This window comes from Hipposideros armiger, unplaced genomic scaffold (assembly GCF_001890085.2).
Source record: "Hipposideros armiger isolate ML-2016 unplaced genomic scaffold, ASM189008v1 scaffold_541, whole genome shotgun sequence".
NCBI classification, from domain to species: domain Eukaryota; kingdom Metazoa; phylum Chordata; class Mammalia; order Chiroptera; family Hipposideridae; genus Hipposideros; species Hipposideros armiger.
Window position 1 is genome coordinate 935,615 of NW_017731891.1, and position 14,062 is coordinate 949,676.

At 36.7% G+C, this 14,062-nt stretch overlaps 1 protein-coding gene across 1 annotated transcript in view; it reads right to left on the bottom strand.

Moving 5' to 3' along the window:
* The window catches only part of NEK5 (NIMA related kinase 5), an 87,703-nt gene that overhangs the window by 10,593 nt on the left and 63,048 nt on the right, over nucleotides 1-14,062 (bottom strand). The window contains exons 20-21 of the mRNA XM_019668894.1: nucleotides 10,904-11,032; nucleotides 9,535-9,669 (exon numbers count right to left, since the gene is read on the bottom strand). Of these exons, the coding sequence (XP_019524439.1) occupies nucleotides 9,535-9,669; nucleotides 10,904-11,032 (264 nt within the window). The remainder of the gene's footprint in view (nucleotides 1-9,534; nucleotides 9,670-10,903; nucleotides 11,033-14,062) is intronic.

The following is a 14,062-nucleotide window of genomic DNA, read 5'->3' on the forward strand; positions in this document are numbered from 1 at the left end:
TATTACAAGAACTCTTTTAATTCTTTCTAAGCATATATTTTTAGTCTTATATCACTCTTGCATACTCATAAAAAGGAAAATATAGTGAAACACATTGGATAAGGTATAATTGAAATTCCTCATTTTCAGAGTCTTGGAAACTACCTTTGTACTTTCTGTTTCTGAGTTTGACTATTTCAGATAGTTCATGTAAGTGGAATGATACAGTATTTGTCTTTTTGAGATTAACTTATTTCACTTAGCATAATGTCCTCAAAGTCCATATGTTGTAGCATATGACAGGATTTTCTTCTTTTTTAAGGCTGAATAATATTCTATTGTATGTTTATACCACATTTTCTTTATCCATTCATCCATCACATCAATGACATTCATATTGCTTCCACATCTTGGCTATTGTGAATAATGCTACAATGAACATCCGTGTGCAAAAATTTCTCTTTGAGATCTTGTTTTCCGTTCTTTTGGTATATACCCAGAAGTAGAATTGCTGGATCATATGGTAGTACTATTTTAATATTTTTTAGGAACCTCCATACTGTATTCCATAATGGCTACACTATTTTACAATCCCACCAACAGTGCATAAAGGTTCCAATTAATCCAGATCCTTGCCAACACTTGTTATTTTCTGTTTCTGATAGCAGCAATCAAAATGGGTGTGAGGTGATATCTCTTTCTGGTTTTGATTTGAATTTTCCTGATGATTAGTGGTGTTGCGCATCTTTTCATATGCTTGTCATTGATGTCTGTTATTTTTTTCTGCATAATTTCAATCTTGTTGCAATCAAGAGCATTGTTGAAACAGATTTTCTTAAAAGAATACACAAAAGAACTAAAAGAATTCACAATAACTGAAAATACTGGTTTCTTCGGTGCCTTTAAAATTATGTTAGAACTAGACTACTTTTAACTACCACTTTGGGAATTTTGCTAAGTATGTCTACATTAGTTAGCTTCTGCAGAAAAATAAACCACCACTTAACTTAGTGGCTTGAAACAGTAACCATTTATTTAGGTTAAAATTCTGCAGTTAGGCAAAGTTAGCTGGGCTTAGCTGGTGGCTCTTCTGGTATCAGCGGGCATACTCATGCATCTGCACTCACTGGCCAGGCCAGCTGGAGGCTAATTGGACTAGTATGGCCTCTCTTGAGATGGACTGTGTCTCTGTACCACATGGTCTCTCATTTTCCAGCAGGCCAACTCAAGCTAGTTGAGAGCTTGACAGGGTTCCAAAAGAAAAGAGCACAAGCTCCCTGAATACTCAGACTTGGCACACCACCACTTCGACTGCATTCCACTGGCTAAGCAAATCACAAGGCCAGTTGAAATTCGAGGGGAGAGTGGAAAAAAAACATTTAATGATGGAGTTGCTATAAAGTCATATTGTGAAAGCCAAGGTTACAGGGAAGAGTGAAGGACTATGCTCATTTCTATAATCTACAGTAATTTACCTCTCCCACATGCACTCTACAACCAACTGGCTCTTAAGGGTCAAAACAGTGTTTCATGTTAGCCTCCAGGAAAAAAAATCCCTACCCACTGGCACCCATTCTAAAAGTTTTAATATAAACTGTGGCCCAGACAATAATAGTATATCAGGAATACTGCCTGGCCTACAGTGACTATAAAACACCATTGACTGTACACTGCATCCCAATTTCAGAAACATTAAAAAAGGAAAGAGGATGATGTGCACCTCAGCACTGGTGAATTTCAGGAAACTGAGGCACAGAGGGGTTAAGTGACTAGCCTAAGATCACATGGTAATGAGTTAGAACCTGCATCAGAACTGGTATTCTTGGCCACTATTTTAAAAGCTGTAACTTATAAAGCACATACACAGACAGGCAACTTTCTAGACAATTTATATATAGTATCTCACTTAATATTCAAAACAACGCTTTGAGGTTGATACCATATTAATACTGATTTTACAAAGGAGGAAACTGAAGAAAGGTTGGTTATCTTATTGGTAGTATTAGGGCCAAAATTATACCATATATATATATATATATATATATATATATATATATATCCCATTCTTAACCATTATTTAATGCTGCCTGATTATATACTGCAGAGAGAATCTGATATAAAAACAACCTTTATGTATTCCAAATGTAAATGTAAATATTTAGATATTTTGCAGTGTTTCCTCTTGGCACAATACACCCTTTAAACATTTTTACAGAGGAAATTTATACTATCATAGTAAAAAAAATCCTACAAGAAAAATCAAACAATGATATGGGTGTAAGGAATTATATTTATGTATCAATAGAGAAGAAATAGCCTAGGAATGGATCCAAGTATATATAAGGATAAAGTAAAATAAATTTTAAACCAATAAGAAAATCTACTAGTTGATAAAAATTTTTGGAAAGTTGGCTATTTGGAGAAAAAATTAAAGTTAGTTCCTACATTATATAAAAATAAATACCAAAGGATTAAAGATTGAATTGTGAAAAAATAAAACAGAAAAAGAACTAGAAAATAAGAGTGAATATTTTTCAGACTTCAAGCTGGAAAAGCCATTCTAAGCATCCTAACAATACACAAAGGAAAAGATTGCTATATTTGATTATCTACAGATTTAATACTTTGAATGATTGAATTAGAAAAACATTCCACAAATACTATGGAAATAATTGCTTTAGGCAAGAATTATTAATTGATGTTAAAACCACTGAATGAATGGTTGATGGAAATTTGTACATTTCTGTAGTGCCACAGTACACTGCACAGATTGCATTCTAGTCTTAAGATGTAAAATATAATTGTAAACTGGAGGTTGTCAGTCTAGCACCTCCTTCAATTAGTGGTCAGCCTTTGCCTTACTAATGATGAATCAATAAGACTTGTTTTCTGCTGTGATGCAATATAAAGTATACAACATTACCTAGAATATATTTAGCAAAACTCCTTTAACTTCAAACCATCAAACTTTAGATATAATTTTCAGTTTATAAGAAATAAACAAGGGGGCCGGCCAAATAGCACATTGGTTAAGAGTTGGCATGGGACGCCAGCTCTGAGCAGCAGGGCCCTGGTTCAGATCCCACATGGGCCAGTGATGCTGTGCCCTCTACAGCTAAGATGGTGAACAACAGCTCGACCAGGAGCTGGGCTGCCATGAGTCATCGGCGATGGCGTAGGCTACAGTGGGGCTGGCCGGCAGCTGGCGTGCGCTTTCGTGAGCTGCCGTGAGCCGTCGTGAGTGGCCGGCAAGCAACTGCCTCATGTGGGAAGAGCGCAATGATAATACCAACATGGGCCAGTGAAGTGATGACCTCCACAACTAGACTAAAGAACAAAAGGACAGCAACTTGTCTGTTCCCCTTCCCTGATTCCCCAATGCTGTTCCCCTCCCCCAATTCCTCAATAAAATCTTTAAAAAAAATATATATATATATATATACATATATATACACACACATATGATACATTTTTATTTACAAAACAAAAACCAATCAGACAAATCCAGAAGATGGGACATTCTGCAGGACAACATGGTAATACCTTCAACAAATCACTGTCATAAAGAAAAGGATGCAGAGGAGATCTGTGCTAATTTAAAAGAGACAAGTGAAATATTAATCACATGAAATATTCGTCCTTGAGAGGATACTGCTTTGGACTATCAGATGTAAAGGACATTTTGGGGACAACTGGGGAAATTAGAATGTGGCGTGGGTATTAAATGAGATAAGAATTACTGAAATAAAATTTTATGGCCCAGCTTTGAAAAATACTGGTAAATGTTCCATGTGTACTTGAAAAGAAGCTATTTTCTGCCACGGTTGGATGTAATGTTCTAAATCTGTCAATCATGTCAAGTTTATTAATTCTGTTGTTCAAATTTTTTACATCCTTACTGATTTTGTCTGTTCAATCAACCACTGAGAAAGGTACATTACATTTTCCCACTATGTGGACGATTTATTTCTATTAGATTTGTCAACTTTTGCTTTTTCTATTAGATCTGCCAACTTTTGCTTTATATGTTTTATACTGTTATTAGGTACATACAAATTTTAGAACATTGTATCTTTCTGATACATTGATACTTTTTTCATTATGAAAAGTCTTTATTTATAGTTATGCTACTTGCCTTAAAGTGAAATTTTCTTTTAGTTAGTGTTTGCATGTTATATTTTTTCCACCTATTTACCTTCCACCTTTCTGCATACTTATATTTAAAGAGTGTCTTTTTTTTTTTAATTAAGGAATTGGGGGATGGGAACAGTGCTGGGGAATTGGGGGAAGGGGAACAGACAAGTTGCTGTCGTTTTGTTCTTCAGTCTAGTTGTGGAGGACGTTGCTTCACTGGCCCAAGTTGGCACCATCATTGCGCTCTTCCCGGGCGAGGCAGATCAGTCGCCGGCTTCTGGACGGCCGCTCACTGCGGCTGCTGGCCGCTCACGCTGGCTCATGGCAACCCACTGCAGCAGGGGCTGCAGCCTACGACATCGCCGGAGACTCACGGCAGCCCAGCTCCAGGTTGAGCTGTTGTTCAGCATCTTAGCTGCAGAGGGCAGTGTCACTGGCCCTCATATGTGGGATCCGAACCGGGACCCTCTGGCGTCCCAAGCCAGTTCTTAACCAACACGCCACTCGGCAGGCCCTAAAGAGTGTCTTTTGAAAGCAGCATATAGTTGGGTCTTTTTTTTTTTCTTTTAATCCAGTCTGAAACCCTGTCTTTTAATTGGAATCTTTAGTCTTTACATATTTTTTTATATATTTGAGTTTAAATCTACCATCTTACTATTTGTTTTCTATTGGCCCATCAATCCTATGTTGCTTTTTTCTTTCTTGCCACTTTTTGAATTAAGTATTTATTATAATCTCAATTTTTTCTTGTTTGTATATTATACATAATTTTACTGTAATATAGTATTTACCCTAGATATTACCAAATGTATTCTTAACATCTTGAAGTATAATATAACTTAATACTGTCACCACTTCCCAAACAATGTGTAAATGCAAAATATTCTAACTATAATTTACCACTCCCAATTTATGTGCTATTTTGGTTATATATATTCTCACTCTCTTTTCATCACTGCAAGTAAATTAATTCATGAACTTACTATTTTTCATATGAGTAGTTTTACATTAGGCATATATTAGAAATTTATTTAAGATGTTGAGATTTGAAATATGAATTTCCTCCAAATGTGAATTTAAAAGCAAAGTGTGGCACTTTTTTTGTTGTTGTAAACTATTACATGACTATTCATATACATACCTACAAGTGGAAATTTCACCACACTGGAATGAAATGTTTACCCACTTTTCTTCAAACATAAATTTCATACAAAACCACAGCCCATATTATTTCCTAAAGTGCATAAAATTAATGAAGTAGATTGATATATCTCATCTATGAGGTAGTCTGGCTAATTAGACGCAGCCTGAGTATTCCACTTGGTGTGGGAATCTGATCATTTTTGTTTCCCTGTTTTAGGAAGACAATTTTAGGAGGCTCTTGTTCTTGTTTAATAGGATAGAAGAAAGAATGAATGGCTAACACAGAAATGTAAATCAGCTGTTATTAGGATAGGCAATTTGATGTTACCAAGGCAACCATGTGGCCTGAAAACTTACACAAGACAAATGGAGGTTACCTTCCCACCAAAGATTCACTTGGAGTGGTTAAACTATAAACAAAGTTACTGATCTGAATTAATTATGCACATGTAAAGAAAAAAATACTTGTCCTTATTTAAGTATGTAGCTTTTACTAGTAAGATTCATTCAAAAAGATTTTAGAAAGTTTTGCTATTTTAAACTTTTTAAATTAGGACATATTAAACATGTACTTGAGAAAGTCTCTTTTTAAATGAAATTTAGAGCTAGAAGCTTCAAAGCAATTTATTTTCAAGGATTTGGAAGTTTAAGCTAAAGACTGTTTGATGAAGGATATATGAATAATGCTTAAATTTATGACAAATCACCTTTAAAAGAATTTATAAGTTGTCTATCATATTGTAATCAAAGCTATTAAAATTTACCCATGCAGAAAGTCATTATGAAGATTCTATACATCCATACAATTTATTTTTAATGTAATTTCCCTATCCCACTAATAGCAACACAAATATTGGCAATCACATGCCTTTGCATAAACTAATACTAAAAATGTCCTATGGCTGTATGTTCATTCACAAAGACTACGGCCACCAAATAAGTTCTGGGCAGACCAGACACTAGGGATGGAGAGGCAGTGTGGGTGGTGAGCAAGACAAAGCTCTCACAAGCTTATAATCTAGTGAGGAGAAAAGATAGTAAACAACAAATTAAAGTGACTTTTCTTTTAATGATCAGAGAACATTAGTATCTTCTGGGATATTAAGCAGGGAAACCAAACGTAGAGGACTGTAAGGAAAACACTCCCAGATGTTTTCCCACTCATCTAAAACAGTGGCTCCCTATCTATGCTACACAGGCAGTACTTTAATTTAGATAGTTTATAGCAATCACTAAAAGTTCACAATAATATTACTACTGCATCTTTTTTATGATCTACACTTAAATGATACACATAATAATAAAGTGTCAGTATTTCCTACATTTAACAAATATTTGAGTGTGAATGAATCTAAGTGAGACTGAATGAATGTGAAACTGTCAGAGGCAGCTCACAGAGAAAAGACAGTAGACAAACTTGAGGACTTATTAGCGTTTTTTGGATTAAAGATAAGCATATTAATCAAGTTGCAAGCTCTTTCACTCATTCATTGAAAAAACACTTATTCAGAATCTAGTATAATCCAGACCCCTTTGAAAAGCCCTATCTGGTAGTATAGGGAAAAGTAGGGAGAGAAGTGTAACTGCCGATAAAACATACTGACACATAAATTTTTTTAAAAATTATTTAAAAAATCAAACATAATGACAGAAATGAATGGGAGTTCACATCACAGTGAAATCTTACAGGAGGGGTTATTTTGGCAAAGGGAGGGAAGCATTCATTCTGAACCAGGAAGAATTTTTGCTAATAGAGAAATGCTAGCAGCTTTGGCTTTGGGATGCGCCAGGTTGGGAGGGACCATCTGATCCTTAATGTGCTCAGAGTCTGCCAAGAGTCTGGATTTTATCCTGAGAGTAAGGGGGTTGGGGGAATTTTTGCAGGATTTTAAACCAAGAAGAGACTTCATCCATTTTAGGAGGATGACCTGGCAGGACTGCAGAGGGTGAGCTGAAGGAAAAAAAAAGATGATGAGGGACAGGAAGTCACAATGATTGCACCGATAGGAAAGGTGAGATGAGACCAACAACAAAGTTAGAGGCTGAAAGAGCAAAGCAGAGCTGGAGGGGGATGTCAGCATGTTACAAAAGAAAATACTTGCACTTTATTTTGAATGCCACCTTTGGAGGCAAGTTCCTATTTCTAATCCCAATCCCACTTGTTAGATAAATTGCTCGTATATGCCTAATGTAAAACTGTCCATGTGAAAATACAATAGCTCATGAATTAATTTGTCATGAGAGATTAAAAGAAGAGTTTTCTGTAACTCTCCCCATTGTGGACGAAAAAAGGGGCCACATACTAAACCTGACAAGCTCAGGGGAGGCCTACATGGTGGTCCTTACAAACTCAGAGACTGAAAGTAACCACACAGGATGGTCCGAACACAAAAATTCCTAACTAAAAGTGGGTCGTGGAGAGTAGTCACCTCCCAGGCCTTTAGCTTTCTTGACAAAGGTCAATCTTTAACTTAAGTGAGTCTGTCTATTGTCTTTTTTGCATTTAAGATAACATACCTTTGAAACATGGAGTACTATAATCTCCTTTTCCAGGACCCTCAGGGCACAACCCATGCACCAGACAGAGCAGAGACCACAGAACCCCTCCTTGTTATTGCCTTCCCCACACACCAGCCCTATGCGCTGTAAATGTTAGTTATTATCTATCCTGTACGCACCAATGCAAAAGAAGTATGTGTCTCTCCATTTTACTTTTTATCCAATCACAGAGATTTCCCTGCTTTGCTTTCTCCCACCTCCTTAATCTACCACCAATGGATTTCATGTAACTCTTCTTACGGCTTGTCTCCTCCTTTGATTTTAATGTATAAAATAAGCTGTAAAACTGCCATTCTCCAGAGCATTTTCTTAATCTGTAGAGATTCTGCTTCCGGACAACTGTGGTCCGTTTAGCTCAAATAAACTCATAAAAATTTTTCTATAGGTTTGAACATTTCTTCTGTTGACGCCAAAAAGCATAGGGGCAAACAAAAGAGGAGAGAATCATACCCACCAAGTTTGTCTCCATCTGAATGTCATGATGAAAACCATCCCTCCTATTAGCCGGGGGCCCCAGCTCTTAGCTCCCAGGCCAAGCCAGGCCTGCGCAAAGCTTCCTCTGGCCACCTCCAGTCCCACTTAGAGACAGTGCTTTTATCCCAGGACAGAAGGGAAGGAAGATGACAAGCAGACAATTAACCTTCAGTTTGTGGTTTGAAGGTCCTGGAAAGAGAGTCTCAAAGGCAGTGTTCTCTCTTTTTCTTTCTCTCTCGTCTCTTAAGTTTTAAACAGCAGCATGTCAACTTCGATAAGCCATAATGCTGAAAGATTTCATACACTCAGGGACTCTGGCCCCTTCTATTGCTCCTAGATTTAATCAAACCGGTTTTCTCAGTCTCCAATCAGGACTGTATCTCCTCAAGTCCTCCCCACCTGACATGCCCTTTCTTCTTGTCTCAGTCAAATCCTGCACATTGTTTCAGGTTCAACTTTCACAAAGGTTGTGAGATTTGGGTTGCATAAGCTGGCAGACCCACTCTTCATTAATTAGATAATTCTTGCATTATGCTTAGTGTTGTATATATGTTTGTACTGTTCTTTAACTTTGTTAGCATTGCCAGCCTCTGTTACTATCCAGTTTGTTTCTATGACTCTTTGCCACCTCAGCCTCACATCTCTGCAGCACCAGATCCTAGACCCCCCACCTGTGCAGATGCTCCTCATTTGACACCTACCTGCCTGTCCACAATGGCTTTTCTTGTAGCAGTTTACACCTGCATACCTGATAGAGGACAAATCCCCACTGTGATAGGAATTGCCTCAAATTTTAGAAATTTTAGTTGGTTTCTCTTAAACACAAGCATAATCTTGCTAAACTTTGGAGGCAAAAGCCAAAAACTACGTTAAAATGTATTTTTATTGCCCATAGGATCATAACTTGAGTCTGCTGAATAGCTATCAGAAATAAACTGATTCTGTCAGGTAGAGCAAAGCAATACTAGCTCATTATCTACAAAGCCACCAGTCTTGCTTAACTTTTCATCAGTTGTCAAATGATCACATTAAACAAAATTACCCCACTCTTCTCGGAAGTTCAGGTCTTTTGTTAATGGCATTTGAAACAGGTTTGGACAACACAAATCAGCTTCTGAAAAGGTTCAGACACCCTCCCAATTCTTTCTCCAGGCTGAGGGTATTTTTATCCCCTTTCTGCATTTACAAGTGTTTTGACAAAATTCCTCAGGGGACTGGTTATGTTCTTAAAAATAAATTACATACCAAATTCTTCTTTGCCAGAAAATGAGCTACGTGTTAGATGTGTGGCTGCCAACACACTCATTAAAGTCCCTGGAGCTTCATGCCGCCACCGTTTCCTATTTTCTGGAACGCCTTTGATCACCATCACTTGGCCATCTGAAAAGGAGGCTGGGTTATTGAACATAAAGATGCTTCTTCATTTGAGTTTTTATAAAATCACAGAATGTTAGAGCCTTGGAGGTAACCTCATCCCACCACGCACTCATTTTATTAGTAAGAAAACTGAGATATAGAAAAGTTTAGTGACATTGTCACGTAGCTGATGAGTAGGAGAGTCACTTTTTGCTCTGTAAACTGGCTATCTTGGTGTGTTAAAATTTCTATTATAGTTGCTTATTTTAAGTTAGCTTTCCCCTCTTACTGACTCGTTGGCTTAGAATGGATTAAATTGTACTACGTTTTTAAGCCCTTTCTTGCAAGTTTAACAAGGTCAGTATTTTGTAATAGAATAAATATGTCAGTCCACACACTGATAATAACTAATTTCAGTGATATACTTACATATTTCAATTCATAACATGGGTATACATTTTAGTTCTCCCTCAGTCCCATGTTATCATCAAGAGAAGCACAGGAAATATGTAATAAAAGCTTTCATTACCTATAAAGGTAACTCCTGGATGTTGCTGTAAACCTTTCCTAAGGAAAGACTATGCCAGGAGCTCAAATGTAAACGAAGGAATTTAGATTGAAAATTTCATCACATACGAAACACTCCTAACATTTAAATATTAAATAGCACATTGGTTTCCAAAGCAATTTTATATGTATCTTTGCACTGTTACCTCTCTACATTGCTATTATTTTAATTCCAAATGTATTGATTAAAAAAACCAACCCTCTAGGACCGGCCGATTGGCTCAGTTGGGTAAGAGCTCGCTCAAGAGTTTGAGCTCTGAGCAACAGCGGTTTGATGCCCAGCCCGAGCTGAGCTGCCGCTGAGCTGCCAACAGGTGGCAGGATGGTTCAGCTAAAACAAAACAAAACAAAACACCAACCCTCCAAAAAATTGCAAGGAAGTTATTGGGCTAGCATTTGAAGGAAAATAAAGTCAACAGCCCTTCCTTACACATTCTCTCTCCCTGTGGGGAAGGAGGGATTCTGGACCCTTCCTCCTTTACATTCTCATAGGTAGGGCGGTCAACTGTCTAGGATAATTGGCAGACAAGTTTCTCCGGAGGTAGGGGAGGAACCAAAACAATCTCTTTGGAAGGTATTTGATACCAAATCTATAGGGATTGTAGAACTATCAGGTCAGGATGAGCACTAGCTGCATTTGGGACCTTGGTCTCCTCTTGCTGGCAATTTATGCCAACTGATCTCAATTCACCCTCAGGCCTCGTGGAACAGATGGAGGTGACATCGGCCTCTGCCATCATCTGCAGCAGAGTCTGAGGCGGTCCCGCATCCCACTGTTTCCTGTTTTCTGCAGCAGCAGCAGCATCCTGAATGAAGAACTCTGGGTATAAGAAAATAATTCGTTAACTTAAAAGCAGCCAAAGGGTGACTAATTGCAACAAACAGTTCTTAGGAAACCTGGAGACAGTCTATCAGCTGGTACATTCGAAAGCAGAGAAATTACCACTGTCATTCTAATATAGACTGCTATGGACTAAACGTTTGTGTTTCTCCCCAAAAATAATATGTTGAAACCAAATGCCCAATGTGATGGTATTAGGAGGTGGGGCTTTTGGGAGGTGATTAGGTCATAAGAGTGGAGCTCGCATGAACAGAATTAGTGTCTTTATAAAAGAGGCCACAGAGCTCCCTCACACTTTCTGCTATGTGAGGACATGACCAAAAGATGGAATTGGGCCCTCGCCAGACACCAAATCTACCAGCTCCATGATCTTGGACTTCCCAGCCTCCAGAACTGTGAGAGATAAATATTTGTTGTTTATAAGCCACCCAGTTAATGGTATTTTGCTGTGGCAGCCTGGACAAAGACATAGATCATATTTATAAGACTGATATTATTAACAGGTTTAACATTGTTTCACTTTTATCAATAACATTTGATTGACAAGTCAAAATATTTAAATGCTAAAAAAAATTAGTGACGTGAATACAAACTCCTTGAGGCATTATGAGAATTTTTACTTTAGTCAGTTTCCATGGAAATGTATTCTCTTCCATTATCTCAATTTTTTAAACAACTGAGTTATCTTTTCCTTATTTATTCCTACATTTCATTAAAGGAAATTTAAAATTCAGATATGTAGAAGAAAGTAAAAATCACCCATAATCCCATTGTCCAGAGACTATTAAAATTTCAACAATTTTCCCCTAAATATAGCTTGTTTTCTTTTTGAAACAAAAAATGGGTCACATAGTATACACTCTTTCATAACTTGCTTTTTTCAATTAGCAACATATCATATCCAGATTATTTTTTATTTTATTTTATTTTTTATTTTTTTTATTTTTTTTTTAGCTGAGCCATCCTGCCACCTGTTGGCAGCTCAGCGGCAACTCAGCTCAGGCCAGGACTTGAACCACTGTTGCTCAGAGTTTGCACTCTTCAGCGAGCTCTTAACCAACTGAGCCACTTGGCTGGCCCCATATCCAGATTATTAAATATTCTTCTTTACAACATTTTAAGCAAACATAGTATTCTGTTTCATGTATTATAATTTAACTAATTCTTTTCTACTGGAATTTTATGTTCCTAGAGATTTTTCACTATTATAAACGATACTGTAAAGAACTCATTTGTAGCTAAATTTTTGTGGACATTTATAATTATTTACCCTAGATAAACTATTGAAAGTGACAATTCTAGGAGCTAGTATTATTTGCTTTACCAAAGCTTCTCATTGTTAAAGCTGAATCTATTACTAATGTGATTTTTTTCCTATGTATGTTGAGTAGTTAGCTCTTCCCAGTCCAAAAAAATGTTTGTTTCTAGTCTACCTTTTTAAAAAAATATTTTATCTATTCTGATGCTTATTAGTATATTGTTTTAATGACGATAATTTATATGTTTTATTATCTGGAAGAGTAAGTGCCCCTTCACTGCTCCTCTTTTCTAAATTTTTTGGCTAGTTAAGAATCTGCCAAGATCTCCTCACACCAGAAAAGAAAACCTATTGTGGTTTTGATTGAAATTGCCAAAAATCCTTACATTTGAGAAAGAATACTTCCAATATATGTTATTTCTCTCCATTTATTCAAAGGTCTTTAAATACCTCAGTAAACTTTATAACTTTCTTCATATACTCTACACAGTTCTTGTAAAGTTTATTCCTAAGTTAAATGTATACACATTCACATACAAACACACACACACACACACACACATTTGCTACTGTTACTGTAAATTAGATCTAAAGACCAAAATGGAGAAAATATTTGCAATACATATTACAGTCAAAGGTTTAAATGTCTTATGAATATAAAACAAACATGCCATTTTCAGTAGAAAAAAGGATAAGGGACATGAGCACATAATTCACAAGAGAAATATAGATTATTCAATAAACATTGAATAATTGTTGAGTCTGATAATAATTACAGGAATGCACTTTATATTAAGAGACTATTTTTAATATCAAACTTATGAAGGTTTGTTTTTTCTTTTTCTCTAAAAAAAGGCAGCTAATGTCTTTTGAGATGTAGAACCCCTTTCTCCTCTTCCCTGCAAACGTATGCAAAGAGTAATCTTTGAATACACCCTTTTCACTGAGCTGCTTTCACTGAGGCACTCAGGACTCCTGATGGCCAAATCCTGTGCTGTTATTCAACCTGCCTCACTTGGCCTTTCTCTTCCAGTCAATGCTGCCAACCCCTGCACCTCCTTCTAGGACTTTCTCTCCTTCTTTGGCTTTACTCTCCTTAATATCTCAGAACTTGTCTAAGCTTAGGGTCTGTCCTAAGCTCCATTTCCTTCTCTCCTTAGTCCCTCTCCTAGGTACTTCCAACCATCACCAAGGTTGAAATACTGTATATATGCTAAAGAAGCCCTGATTTGCCCCAGGACTTATGTCTCACATAGCTAGTGTCTTCTAAACATCTCTGGCTTATGTTCTTAAATACCCAAACCTCAATATGTTCCAAATTCAGGTCATTACATTATATCTGCTTGACATCTCTCTACATGACACACAGGCATACCTAGTTTTATTGCACTTGCTTTATTGTGCTTCACAAATACTGCATTTTTTACAAATTGAAGGTTTGTTGCAACCCTGCTTCAAGCAAGTCTATCAGCACCACTTTTTCAACAGCATTTGCTCACTTCATGTCTCGGTCACATTTTGGTAATTCACGCAATATTTCAAAATTTTTAATTATTATTGTATTTGTTATGGTGATCTGTAATCAATGATATTTAAAAATTTAAGTATAGGTGGTATACCATATAATATTAGTTTCAGGTGTACAAGATAGTGATTCGACATTTTTATACCTTACAATGAGATCACCATACTAAGTCTAGTAATCATCTATCACCGTGCAAACTTATCAAAATATTATTAACTTGTACTTC